The 12,880-nt window shown below is 42.5% G+C and overlaps 1 protein-coding gene across 1 annotated transcript in view; it reads left to right on the top strand.

The window, feature by feature from the left end:
• The window catches only part of Rapgef4 (Rap guanine nucleotide exchange factor 4), a 285,390-nt gene that overhangs the window by 243,326 nt on the left and 29,184 nt on the right, over positions 1 to 12,880 (top strand). The window contains exons 18-22 of the mRNA XM_028762856.1: positions 8,056 to 8,206; positions 10,068 to 10,156; positions 10,863 to 10,893; positions 11,112 to 11,190; positions 11,587 to 11,733. Coding sequence (XP_028618689.1) covers positions 8,056 to 8,206; positions 10,068 to 10,156; positions 10,863 to 10,893; positions 11,112 to 11,190; positions 11,587 to 11,733 — 497 coding nt within the window. The remainder of the gene's footprint in view (positions 1 to 8,055; positions 8,207 to 10,067; positions 10,157 to 10,862; positions 10,894 to 11,111; positions 11,191 to 11,586; positions 11,734 to 12,880) is intronic.

Here is a 12,880-nt window from a genome sequence, read left to right as displayed (position 1 = left end):
ATAAAGCAATGTTAAGTTCATACTTTTTAGATGAAGTAAATTTTTAGAATTAAATTCTTTAAATTTATCTTTTTAGTGACTTATTTTTGTTGTTTTAATTGTGTATTTGTTCATGCCTGCATGTAGGTATGTGCAAATGAGTGTGTGTGCCCATGGAGACCAAAGACATTGCTTCTTTCTGGAGCTGAATTTACAGGCTGCTGTGAGCTGCCCAGTGTGGATGCTAACGCTAACCACTGCTTGAGTTAAGTACTCTTAACTACTGAGCCTTCTCCCCAGTCCCTCTTTAGATTTCTAAATGAAAAATTGACAGCTTAAATTTGCCTTAAGCCAAGTCTTACCATCGTGGTCCCTATTGAATTCTGGAAAATATTTGTGTATAACCATCAGGACACTTTCCCTTTGCAGTCATGGAATTTGAGAATTTCTTTCCAGTAAGGAGGTTTTGATTTGTCCATAAGAACATGATGCCCTACTTTGAAGAAAACAACCATCTTGGCAGATAAGCTGCAAAGTCCCTCAAAGACATTCTCTCCACCTCATAGCTGTACTGTAGGGTATGGACTCTTAAACCCACTTCTTACGATAGGAAGTGAGATTATACATTTTTTTTTAATGTGCTCCCAGTTACACCACCAATGTTCACAGAAAATGTGAACTCTGACAGTGTGTTTCCCACGGTCCTGTCCTAACTGTTTGGCTATAACTAAGTTCAGATCCTCCTTTGAAACTTGAAAGGAGAGTGCTAAGAGACAGGTGCTGCAAAGAGGGAGGGAGAGAGAGAGAGAGAGAGAGAGAGAGAGAGAGAGAGAGAGAGAGAATGAATTCTGAAAATCAGTGAAGGAAAACTATTCTAAACAAAAAATGGGAGACATGTAAGGAGATTAATGGCGCCACAGATGCTTCTGGAAGCCTGGAGTTAATAGCTGCACATAAACATAGAAGCAGCATATTGTGCCCCTGGTTTTCAGAGGCAGGGCAATAAGGTATATAGTAGCTAAGGCCTAGGAAACATTAGCATCTATTACAGAAGTACTCCTGACATCTCGTTCACATTAACCCACTTGATCCTCTCCTTTGAGGGTATCTGAAGAGCATCTCAAGGCTCTACGTAGACTTACCCATGCGAGCTGAGGCTGTCCCACTCTAGAACTTGAACACTCATCCAAGGAGAGGACAGTAGGGCATTAAACTGCTCCACAAAGGCACGCAGGATGCAAAGAGGCCCCGGGGCAGAGTGGGAAGAGTAACTGCTCTGGAGCCAGAAGGTCATGTTTAAGATCTGCAGCTTACCAACCACATTATGGGCAATTATGCTTAACCTCCGTGAGACCCCTCTGTATAATAGGGGTAATTATCCTTGCCCTGCCCACTCCCAGGGTTGTTCTGAAGATCAAATGAGGCTGTGTGTGTGTGAAAGTACATTATAAACCTTGACATCCCCATTAAATACCACCATGATTACTGTGCCATCGAGAGAGGAGTTTGCCATAAGGGAAGGGCTACGAAAGCTTTGTCTCCTCGGTGGGCAGATGACCCCCAAAGTTTGTTTTCAGTCGCAAGCAGAGATCTTGTATGCAAAGCAGGGTTTTCAAAAACAACAACATTGAAGAGTATCAGTTTGAATGTTGATAAGTGTTTTATAAATAGCTGCATAATTAGCATGTACTTACTGCAAAAAGTATACATAATATTTGATTCCCTGTTGTAGGCTGTAATGAATCTGCTGTCTCCACATCCTAGGAGGTTTTCACTTACTTTCCCTGTGATAATTTTAATACATGGCACCATTATTAGCTGAATTAAGAATAAGTAAATGAGCAGTTAAAAAAAATACAGAAAAATTACAGGTGCCTGTGGTGAGTAAGATAATAACTAGGTAAAAATATATGAAATAATTACAGTGTTTGAACGGCAGAGCCGGTATGAGGAAAATGACTCAATAGAATATCAAGCCTGCTGTAGGGAAGGGTGGGAAGAGTGCAGCCTGCCTTGTGGCCTTCACCTCTTCCCTTTTCAGCCCTGATCACACACATAGTCTCTCCTCAGCCATAGGACACAGTGCTGAACTCACTGGCCCTTGTCCATGGAGACAGTCACTCTGAGAGCTTGCTTGTCCTTGTCGTCTTGTAGATTCAGTAACCAATAATGAATGTTCCCGTTTTAAAAGATGCTCCAGGTGTTTGTTGACATCTGTGTAGACTTCCTGTGCCTGAGAGCGTTGAAGTCATTATAAACTTGTTTAGAAACAGAGCTGTGATCTGTGTTTGACATCATCAAGGAGAAAGACCTCAGTCATTTGGATAAAAGTCTGGAGGACTTGTGATATTCTTGAAGTGTTTTTTTGTTTTCTTTTCTTTTCTTTTCTTTTTTGTTTTGTGGTTTTTTGTTTGTTTGTTTTGTTTTTGTTTTTGAAAAGTACACTCTAGGTTAGCATTCCAAACTGTGTAATGATTTACAATAGTTAACCAGCCAGTGTTTGAGGACTCTTTTGTCCCCAGTCCCAAAACAGTAAATGGAGAGATTGACCATGTCTTTAAGACCTGGACCTAGCTCTAAGGATTTGGACTCAGCGCTCCTGCATGTAAGGCAGGCTCCTTTAGAGAAAAGGCTCAGGTTGGGTCTGGAAGAGTTGGTAGATGTGGCATTGTGTTGTCTGTGACATCATTGACAGAAATGAATGCAGTGCCGATGGCCTAGTTCAGACATTAGCAGTTCCTGCCTCCCTGACTTAGTTGACCCAAGCAGCAGCAACAATTACACTCTTCTTTTTCTGCATGTTCTTTATGTGCTTTGAGGATTGGGCACATTTTTCTCCATCTCCAATCAATTCCCTGGTATCCAACAGACTTCTAAATCTTCTGTATAGCACATGTTTAATAAGGAAATGAATATTATATGAAATAAAACATAGCAACAGGGATTAGAGAAAACCTATTGGGGGGAGCTGAGAACTTGAGTTTTAGTCCCAAGAGTTTCGTTGATAAATTTTGGGAAATAATTTCATCTTATTCTGCCTCTGTTTTTATGATAGAGTTGAAGGAAATATTATCAAAGGGCTATGAAAACTGATTCCTGCCCCACCTGAGATCAGCGGTGTGTAAGTGATGAGTGTGGGCCATTTAAACTCTGTATTTCTTACAGACTTTAAGCCCTTCTCACATTTGGTGTAGAGTACTTTGGGAATGAACCATTCCCCGAAGCCACCTCAGCTGGTCAATGACCTGCAAAGTCTTCTGTGTGTCGCTAAGAATCTGATTCCAGGACTGGGGAAGTAGCTAAACTAATAAAATGCCTACTATACACACACAATGGCTGAGTTCAGATCCCTAGAACCCAGGTAAAAGCCAGGAATGATTTCTAACCTAGCCAGAGAAGCTGGAATCTCTGATGGATCTCTGGTGTTTGCTGGTCAGACAGCCAGTCTAGCCATTCGGTGAGCACTTACATACCCGTCTCAAGGGAAATAAATAACAAGATGGCGAGTGACCAAGGAAGACATATACCACCAACCCCACATGGCCTCCCCATGGGTATGCACATGCAGGTGTGTACACACATGTACAGAGACATCCACACACATTCAGGATGTTGCCTGTGAAGGGGTTTAAGTACCAGAAGAGGAACTTAGCCATAACAATAATGTCAACCCAACTCAGTTTAGTAAGTATAAACATCTGCGAGAGAAAAGGGCCAGACTTTGAAATAAATCAGTTATTTTCCTATAGGGAAAAACATCAGTCTTAGTTTTCATGAGAAAAGGAAGAACACACCTTCCATTTTCTTCCCTAGTTTTAGTCAGTCCTGTCTGCCTGGTAGCTCTGACTAGAGATGACTCTAGGAAAGTAGAATTGAGGGCTGGAGAAGAAGAAGAATGAAGGGAGAAAGGAGGCGGGGTGAGGAGGAGGAGCAAGAGGAGGAGGGTGATTGCGATGGCAATGACAACAAGAGGAATCTCATATTAAGAATTTTGCTTCTCTTGGAGCTGAAGAGATAGATGGCTCAGTGATTAAGAGCACTGGCTGCTCGTCTAGAGGGACCAGGTTCAATTCCCAGCACTTACATGAGCCTCACAATTGTCTCTAACTCCCGTTCCAGGGGAACTGACACCCTCATACTGAAATATATGTAGGCAAAACAACAATGCACATAAAATAAAAATAAGTTTAAAAATAAAGTAAAAAAATAGCTTTCCAAATGCAATTGTTTTGTTACTAATATAAAGCGAACACTAGTGTAGAGGCCCTGTTGCCACTGTTTGGGACAGTGGGCACAAAAGGACCTCTGAATAGATTTGTAAGCCCTGCTGTGTGCTTCTAAGGCATTTGGCAGGCACATCTCCTCCCTCAGAACCTTCATGATTTTTCATCTTTAAATAAAACCCCCTAGAGAGCATTATACGTATATGCTCGTGTGAGCATGCCGAAGGTACTTTATAAACGTAAACTTCTACATACACTTGAAACATTAACAGATTAATCTGCCCAGCAATGTATTCTGTCATTTATTGAAGACAAAAACCAAACCAAAGCAAACCAAACCAACCCACACAAACAAACAAAACCCACCCAACAAAACCTAGATTTTAATATCAAGAGAGAAGTCAAGAAAACCCTTTGTGCTGACATGCAGGGATTATATAGATCCTGAGGATTAGCCACAGGTGTGCTGCTGATACTGCCCAGCACATGAACACGCTCCCTCAATCCCAGCAAAGATCCCCTGGTTAATCAGAATTAAATAACCCTTGGTAGGTAGCAACTTGGAGTTCCAGACTGTTTCATTGCCATACAGCTAGGACAGAGTCTCCTCTTCCCTTCATTTCAGCGTATTATCTAATGCAACATTCCAAGAGTAGGAAGGACCCAGGCCCACCACATCCCTACCAGTGCACACCCACTTTATGGAGTGTCTTTATTAATAAGTAACTCAGCTTGAATGATTTCTTTTCCCACATATCTGTAAAATATTTGGAGTTTTCTTAATATTTCTCTTAATAGTTTATCTTAAAAACCAAATCAAGGGGCTAGAGATGTGTCTGGCTCAGTGATTAAGGGCCTCTGTTGCTCTTGCAGGGGAATGGAGTTTATTTCACAGTAACTTGAGTTCCAGGGGAATCCAATGCCCTCTGCTGGTCTCTGTGTGTACTGCATGCACACGATGCACTTACAAGCAAATAAAACACTTATAAACATGAAACAAAAACAAATGCATCTTTTTAAAAAGAAAATCAACACGTTTCTCATTTCATCTTGAGGTGATTTTTCTAAACTTAGGACAAGGGCTCCCACTCTGTACACCAGCTCAGTAGAAGCCTCCATATTTCTTCCTATGTCACCATCTTTAAGTGATTCTAAATCGTACTTCATGTGTAATGAAATCTTTTTAAAGACTCTAGACTGTACAGCTAGTCAGGCACAGTGTGATTTTCTTTTAAAGTTGATATGACATATTCAAGAATGTATGCACATTTTCACAGAATAAGGTCATCAATTTTATTTTATTTTTTTTATATAGACATTATCACTTGGTTTTCTAGCAAAGTAGAGAGAAGCCTAGGTTAAGGGAAAGGCTGAAGAATATATATACTATGGCTACAGATTAAAGTCAAGATAGCTGGTGTAGAGTGAGCTCAGAGTAAGCCTAGCATAACATGAGCCTTAAAACTCATTCTACTTAGGGCCCATAGTTTTTTTTTTACCTCATACTTACGAAGGCTGTCCAAACCCCACACCCCTGCTTCTGTCTTAGCCCTCCCTATTTTATTCTGCTGACTCCAGAAATGAAAGTTTAGACTAGTACCTTCCAAAGCTAAACCCAGCTTCCATGTGTGTTGATTTATTTTCTGTCCTTGCACTAGAACACCAGACACTGGATCATTTATAAAGAAAAGAGATGTATCAGCTCACAGTTCTGGGGGCTGGGAGTTCAAGGTGGCTACATCTCACAGTGTCTGCTGAGGGAATCATCCTGCTCCAAGCAGAAGGGCTAATGGTCATGGAAGAAGAAAGAGCCAGGAAGGAAGCCCATATGTGTATAACGATCCGCTCTAGAAAGCACCAATCCACTCCTGAGAACTCATATTGTCTCAGAAACATCGCTGTCTCTTAAAGACATAGCCTTGCAGTGTTATTGCATTAAAGAATTAAAGCCCACACGTGAATCTTAGTGGTAACATACCATAAGAAAACTATAGCACCACGTAAAAAACAGGGTTGTATCAAATGAAGCAAAAAGACCATGAGAAGTTAGCATATTTTTGTTATGTTAGCTTGTGGTACCTAGTTCTCTTGGATGAGCCTTACATTAGTGTTATTAAATGTATCTAAAGAGAAGCTGGAAGCTGGCTCATCTCACCTCTTCCTCAGGCAAGCAAACAGAAGTCTGTAGTTCTCAGTGACTCACTCCAAATCAAAGCAAGAGACAGTGGGAACCAAAGATCTCAGACTCAGATTCTCCAGGCCCCTGCTGAGCCAACCAGGACTTGTATTTCAGGCAACCCCTAACAGGGCTAATGCCTGCCTGCTGGATGCGGTAGTCACAAAACTTTATACCTGGTATTGTACTTCTTATGAAAGAAAAATGGAGTTATGCATATATATATATATATAAGCAAGAGACCAAAGGGTTAATCAGAAAAGAAATAATTTTCACATAAAGTGATCTGTCTTCCCCTTTTTTATTGTAAGCTCAGAGAGAATTGTAGCAATACAGGTTGGGCAATTTTCTTTTTTTATGAATCTCGTGCTCAATTTATGAAAGCCATTTTGCAATCCATTTACATGCAGTAAACCTTTGCTTTAAGTTTCTGTCATTTACCTTGATCATGATTATTTATAGTTCTTTCCGAAAGGCCCTTTGCTGCTTTAGCTGTCGAGTACGGCACCGCCACAAGGCAGTTTTCTACGATGCCTTCTAATCCTTGGCTGTCAGCTAAGATGAGGCTGCTCTGGTTATTTGCTACATGGCTCAGGAATGCTGTTCAGTGGGAACGAAACTAGCCAGGCTCGAGCCTTGGACTCAAAACCAACTGTGCCCTCTCCCTGGATAATCATAGCCTTTTAAGTTCCTTTTGTGTTGTTTTGCCTACTTTTAGAAAGGAAACAGCATTTTTGTCACCAGACGCTAAAATAGAGCTTCACCAATGTCCTTTTTGTACAGTTTATAACATAAACTATAAATGCTAAGTTGTTTTATGAACTAGGTGATTATGATAAGAGCTCCTATAAATCACTAAAAGAGGAAAAGTGTGTCTAATCTAAAATACTTGTATTGTCTACACAGGAGTGTTAATGACAATATGACCCTTTACTTTAGACGTGTTGTAGATACTCAATTAAGTGTTGAATTCTATTGATGAATAGATAAAAAAAATTTCCATGGAGGTTTATGGCACTAGGCATGGTATAGAACACAGAACAAATATCAACCCAAGCCTCACAGGGTTTATAATTAAGATGGCTGACCACATGTGCTCAAATTGATAACAAAGTAGACTGTGGCTCTGGATGAGAGATGTGGTATTAGGAGCGTCTGGAGCCCTCTCTAGGGGCTCCCTAATGCAGAGTGGATTTATCTATATCCTCCTGGCTTGTTTTTATAAACACTGAACCAGCCATGGTCCTAGCAGAATGGGGTACATACCCGGAAGAGCTAAATTGAAATTTATGCAAAGAAGGATTGTCATGATGTGGGCAGAATTAAGGGGACCAACAGGATGAGGCAAAATACCCAGAGGTAAGCAATGGAAAATCACATTACTGTCCTGGAGGTGAAGAATGGGATAGAGGCCAGGCAGAGGGAGTGAGAGCTGAGAATGGACCCTGTAGGAATCCTTGTCATCATGTTACTCTATGCAGTCTGTATCTACTTCCTCAGTCAGCTATCAGGAGTCACCAAGAATGTGCACTTGTGTGCTTCAGACACTATGATGGCGAGTTTCCTTGAGGACCAACATAGGGGAGATTGCATCAGTCCAAATCTGGGATCTGTCTTGCATGTAATACGAGTGAAGTGGTTGGGCAGTAGCTCTTGGTTTCCTTGACTCCTTGGCACTTACCACGCACAGCCTTCTCAAGGTACAGAACAGGAGAGAATGGATTATGCCCTCAACAATAAGAGGCGGGTCATCCGCTTGGTTCTACAATGGGCAGCCATGTATGGTGATCTCCTCCAAGAAGACGACGTGGCCATGGCTTTCTTGGAGGTATGTGGGGGTTATTCATCCCAAGAATATTCTTGTGTCCCCTAACGCAGGGTGTACATCAAATTCTACAGAGACTCCATAATTGCCAGCTCTAGACCTTGTTAGCATGTTCAGTGTCAAGTGCTTTAATAAAAGAAAAACAGCAGCCATTGTCCTGCGGCTCCAGTTCTGTGAGTGACGCCATTGCGGTGCGTTACACGGTCTGCTCTTGTGTTCTTTGCATGTTTGATTGACTTGTAAAGGCATGAGTTCCCAGCATTTTTCAGGTTGCTTTTTTTTTTTCTACTTAGCTCTGTAAAGACTTTTTCCCCTGTCAATGTGATCTTTGTAATGAAAGGTTCTGACGCTCCATCAGTAACTATCCACAAAAGCATTTGTCTGTGCCCACACTATTCTGCTTTTCTCCTTCCTAGAATAACTGTGCACCAAACACTTTTGTGCATGTGGGTCTGTCTGCAGTTACTTTCTTAGGAGTAAGAGTGCTAGGGTGAATGGTAGGTGGGGTTGGCTGCTGAGAAGCAGATTGATTTAATGAGGACTTGTCAGGGAAGCCAGGAAGCAGTTCTGAACGGACACCACTTACTTCCAGCTCAACTGCCTTTCTTCCCTGCAGCATGGGCTTTGACCTTTGACCCTAGGTTAAGTAGTACCCCAATATCCGTGGATATACTCTAAGACCCCAAGTTCTGTATATTACTTTTTTCTACACATATCTGTTCAGAATGAAGTTTGTCAATTCAGCACAGTAGGAGGTAAACTACAATAACTGATATGAAAATACTATAATCTACTGTAATCAAATTTATGAATTATTTATTTATGGAATTCTCCATATAGTATTTCCAGACTGTAGTTGATTTCAGGTAAGTGATACTATGGAACATGACTCTCCCAAGATAAGGGGAACAACTGTCTTCACTCCTCCCCCCTATGGCCCCCCAGAACTCAGCAAGAGCACTCCTGTACAGGTAGAAGACGGTGTGGTTCTGTTTCAAAATTTATAAGACTTTGCTCTAAAATTAATTTTCCAAAAGTAAAAAAATTATGCTTCCTTTGTACTGTGTCAACTTTGATGAAGCATCAAGAAAAGTGGACTGTAGTTGGAAGAGAGTCATTCACGGAGTAAAGACTTTGAAAATAAGAAATATGGCAGTTGGGACCATATGCTGACTTGAGCCCTTCCCTGTGACAGCCATGGTGGTCATGGCCCACCGTGGAGGCCATTGCTCCACGGGCACAGGTGCTGATGACCGACCACTAGTGGTCAGCACAGCTCTGAGAGCATCATATGGGACTGTAGCACAAGCCTACAGTTGAGGGCTCTGTCTGTGTGTGTGCCGTTAACAACTACACAGGCAGCAAATAGGAAATAAGTGAAACATTCTAAAGTAATGTAAAGAATAATATTAAAGTTCCCTGGGGAGAAATGAATTTTAAAGATGCTTTGAAAGTGCAGATCGTAAAGTGGCCCATTCCCCAATCTGACACTTTGTGTCCTTTCGCACTAACCACATAACTCCACTTGCAGATTATTGCTTTAATTTTGCTGTGACAAAGTGTAAAGAACATAACACTCACTATTTCAGCTGTTTTTGAATATACAATTCATACATGGTCATGTCCTCACCACTATCTAGTTCCAGGGCCTTTTCTCATTAGCAATTTTGAATGTAAATGAGTAACTACTTCCTCCTCTTCTCCCTCCTCCCTCCCATCCTCTCCCCTACCACCTCTTCCTTTCCGTGAAACTATTGTCTGGGGGTGCTAGCAACATGCATGGCATAGTAGCATGACCCTGTCGCTGTCTAGAGGACTGTGCCCCTTTCGCTTCTTAAGATCCTTTGACTTTTGCCGGTTACAGGAATTCTATGTGTCTGTATCAGATGATGCGCGGATGATGGCTGCCTTCAAGGAACAGCTGCCAGAGCTGGAGAAGATTGTCAAACAAATGTAAGGAGGATGGTTTTGCTTTACGGGGTGCTTTCATCACGAGAGTGCCTGCCTTATTATTAGAGCATCTTCCAAAAAAGTCTTTGCATGTGAAAATGGCTAGCACTGACCTGTCATTAACCATATGTTCTGATCTGTGACATGGACCCCAGGCACAGGTAGCAATGAGACCAGAAGAGCAGAAGGACCTGGATGCCATTTGTATTAGCAGGCTATAGAGAGGGAAGCTGTCCTTTGACAAGCCCAGGTCTAGATACATGAGCCCCTTAGACAACCCAGCAATAAAATAGTCCATGGCGTTTGAGTATATTTGAAGACAGTTACCTATATGGGAAATTCATTCTCTGCTGCTAAAGCTGTCCATTGCAAATATTCCTGTCCTTGAAATGAATTTGGGGGTTTCTCATTAATGGACTATTAAATTAAGTCCTGGAGAATGAGTATATTATGAGATTGACTTTGAAAGCCAGGACCCAGAGCATTTAACCTCAGGTCTGCTCGGATCTGCCTGTGACAAGAGCTAGTGGCTTCGCTGCTTCCCTGTGTTTTGGCCTCTTACTGTTAAAATGAGGGAGTCTTCCATTGCTGTCCAGAGAGACTGTGCAATCTCAATGCCTAACATAAGAGTAAAATGACACATAAATAAAGCAATCTGAAAGAACAGTAGCACTGGCATTCAACAGTGTGCTTTCTCTGCTTCTTGTAGCTCAGAAGATGCAAAAGCTCCACAGAAGAAGGTAAGTATTCTTCAGAGTCCAACACTGTCTGTACCCTGTAGCATCAAGAGTATCCAGAGACCCTGAATTGCAGGATACTGAAGTGATGTCTCCTTTGTACACACAAAATCTATTTGCTTCATTCTGGTGCTCTAATTGCCTCTCAGATGCATCTTCTCTGAGCTTTCATGGTTTGTTAGTCACTCTTTCTTACCCACGTGTGCTTATTATTTTTACAGCACAAGGTGCTTTTGCAGCAGTTCAACACAGGTGACGAGAGGGCCCAGAAGCGTCAGCCTATTCGTGGTTCTGATGAGGGTGAGCAATCTCTCCAGTTTCTCCCATGGAATATTTATAGTTTGGCTAAAATCTGCCCCCTGGAAACCATCACCTTGAGCCTACCAAAAGCTACTCTTGGGTGTGCTCCTTGGTCCCCTGATAAGTTATGTTCTTGGGGTCTGGTATCCAGATAGAGCTGAGATGCTTGCTCAGACCTCAATGACACTGCCTTTCCCCAAATGTCAGCATCTCTTAATGGATGTGGGATCTCTCGGGGCTTAGATGGATTCCCAGCACCAAGACCTCTCCCCACCCCAGCAGAACAGGGAGTCTGCTCAGGCCCTGACCACAGATGTCTAAGTACTATGTATAGCTTATGTTTTTCTTTGAATGTCAGAGACCACTTTCTTACTACATTGTCAACTGTCTCTGCAGTTTTGTTCAAGGTCTACTGCATTGACCACACCTATACCACCATCCGTGTGCCCGTAGCTGCCTCGGTGAAGGAAGTCATCAGTGCAGTAGCCGACAAACTCGGCTCTGGGGAAGGCCTGATCCTTGTCAAGATGAACTCTGGAGGAGGTAACGGCTTAGATTAGCAATGTGGGCTTTTTATGAAATAAGCCATCCTGGCCAATAAAAACCATGCAAGGAGTTACTGAGTCCATTCACGGTGACCCAGAAGGATAGCAGAGGTTGTACGAGCTCCCAGGGATAACAGAAATACTGTCTGAAGAGGCAGACTTGTGAAACGTCTAACATCCTCTTGTCTAATAGATTCCCACGCAAAGGAATGAGAAGTGGTTTACGGGAGGCAGCTGCACTCTCTGTCAGCTGGGGGCTCTTTCAGTGGAAACTATAAGAAACTCTCTGGGCCTCAGATCCCTGAGAAAGGTGCACCTTTAGGGGTCATGGAGGTTGACAAGCAAAGATTCCAGGTGCCTAAAAACCTGCAGTGGGGGCAGTTGAGGGCTTGTTCTTCTCAACTGATGACAGTTCCCTACTACCCAGTAGAGCCAGCAGAGTTCAGCTGCTCTAATATGAGGGGTACTCAACTCCCCAACCTAGGACTAAAATTCCTTTCCTCTTCCCCAACTATATTTACCCTAAGCATTAAACATCTCGTATGGTCTGACTGCTTGAATGTAGCAATGACAAAAAGGATGAATTAGTGTCACCCTGTGCTCAGGAGGTGCTCCCAGATCAGGAGGAGCTAGGGAGTAAAGGAAACCTACACCCCATGGTGCAGGGATTTGGGCAGTGGTCACCCACAGTGCAGTCAGGAGGTTCAGGAAGGAGCTGTTAGGCTAATTCCCCAGTGATGGCATTACAGCCCTTTGAGGGGTCCTTTAGGGATGGAGTGAAGTATTTCTGCCTTGTCTGAAGGTAGAGGGTTCTGCTGATACAGGACTTTAAAGTGGATGATGGCTTCTCAAGACCTCTCCTTCTATTTTGTGCCAGTTGCTTCAGACCCAGGATGGCCTCTGGGATTCATTTATTACATCTTTCCGTAGTCACCTCAATACATCGGACATTCACCTAAACGATAGGGTGCCACTGAAGCCTGCTCCTTGATGTCCCATCTCAAGTTTTAACTGTTCCTCTGACACATACTTTCTAACCCCCTTCACTGCTGTGCTTTATGGCCCTTATCCCATCTCACTCACACACACACACACACACACACACACACACAGAGTCACACACACACACAGAGTCACACACTCAC

Source organism: Grammomys surdaster, unplaced genomic scaffold (genome assembly GCF_004785775.1).
Source record: "Grammomys surdaster isolate TR1022 unplaced genomic scaffold, NIH_TR_1.0 136, whole genome shotgun sequence".
NCBI classification, from domain to species: Eukaryota; Metazoa; Chordata; class Mammalia; order Rodentia; family Muridae; genus Grammomys; species Grammomys surdaster.
Note: the sequence above shows the minus strand (reverse complement) of the source record. Positions and strands in the feature narration are given on the sequence as shown.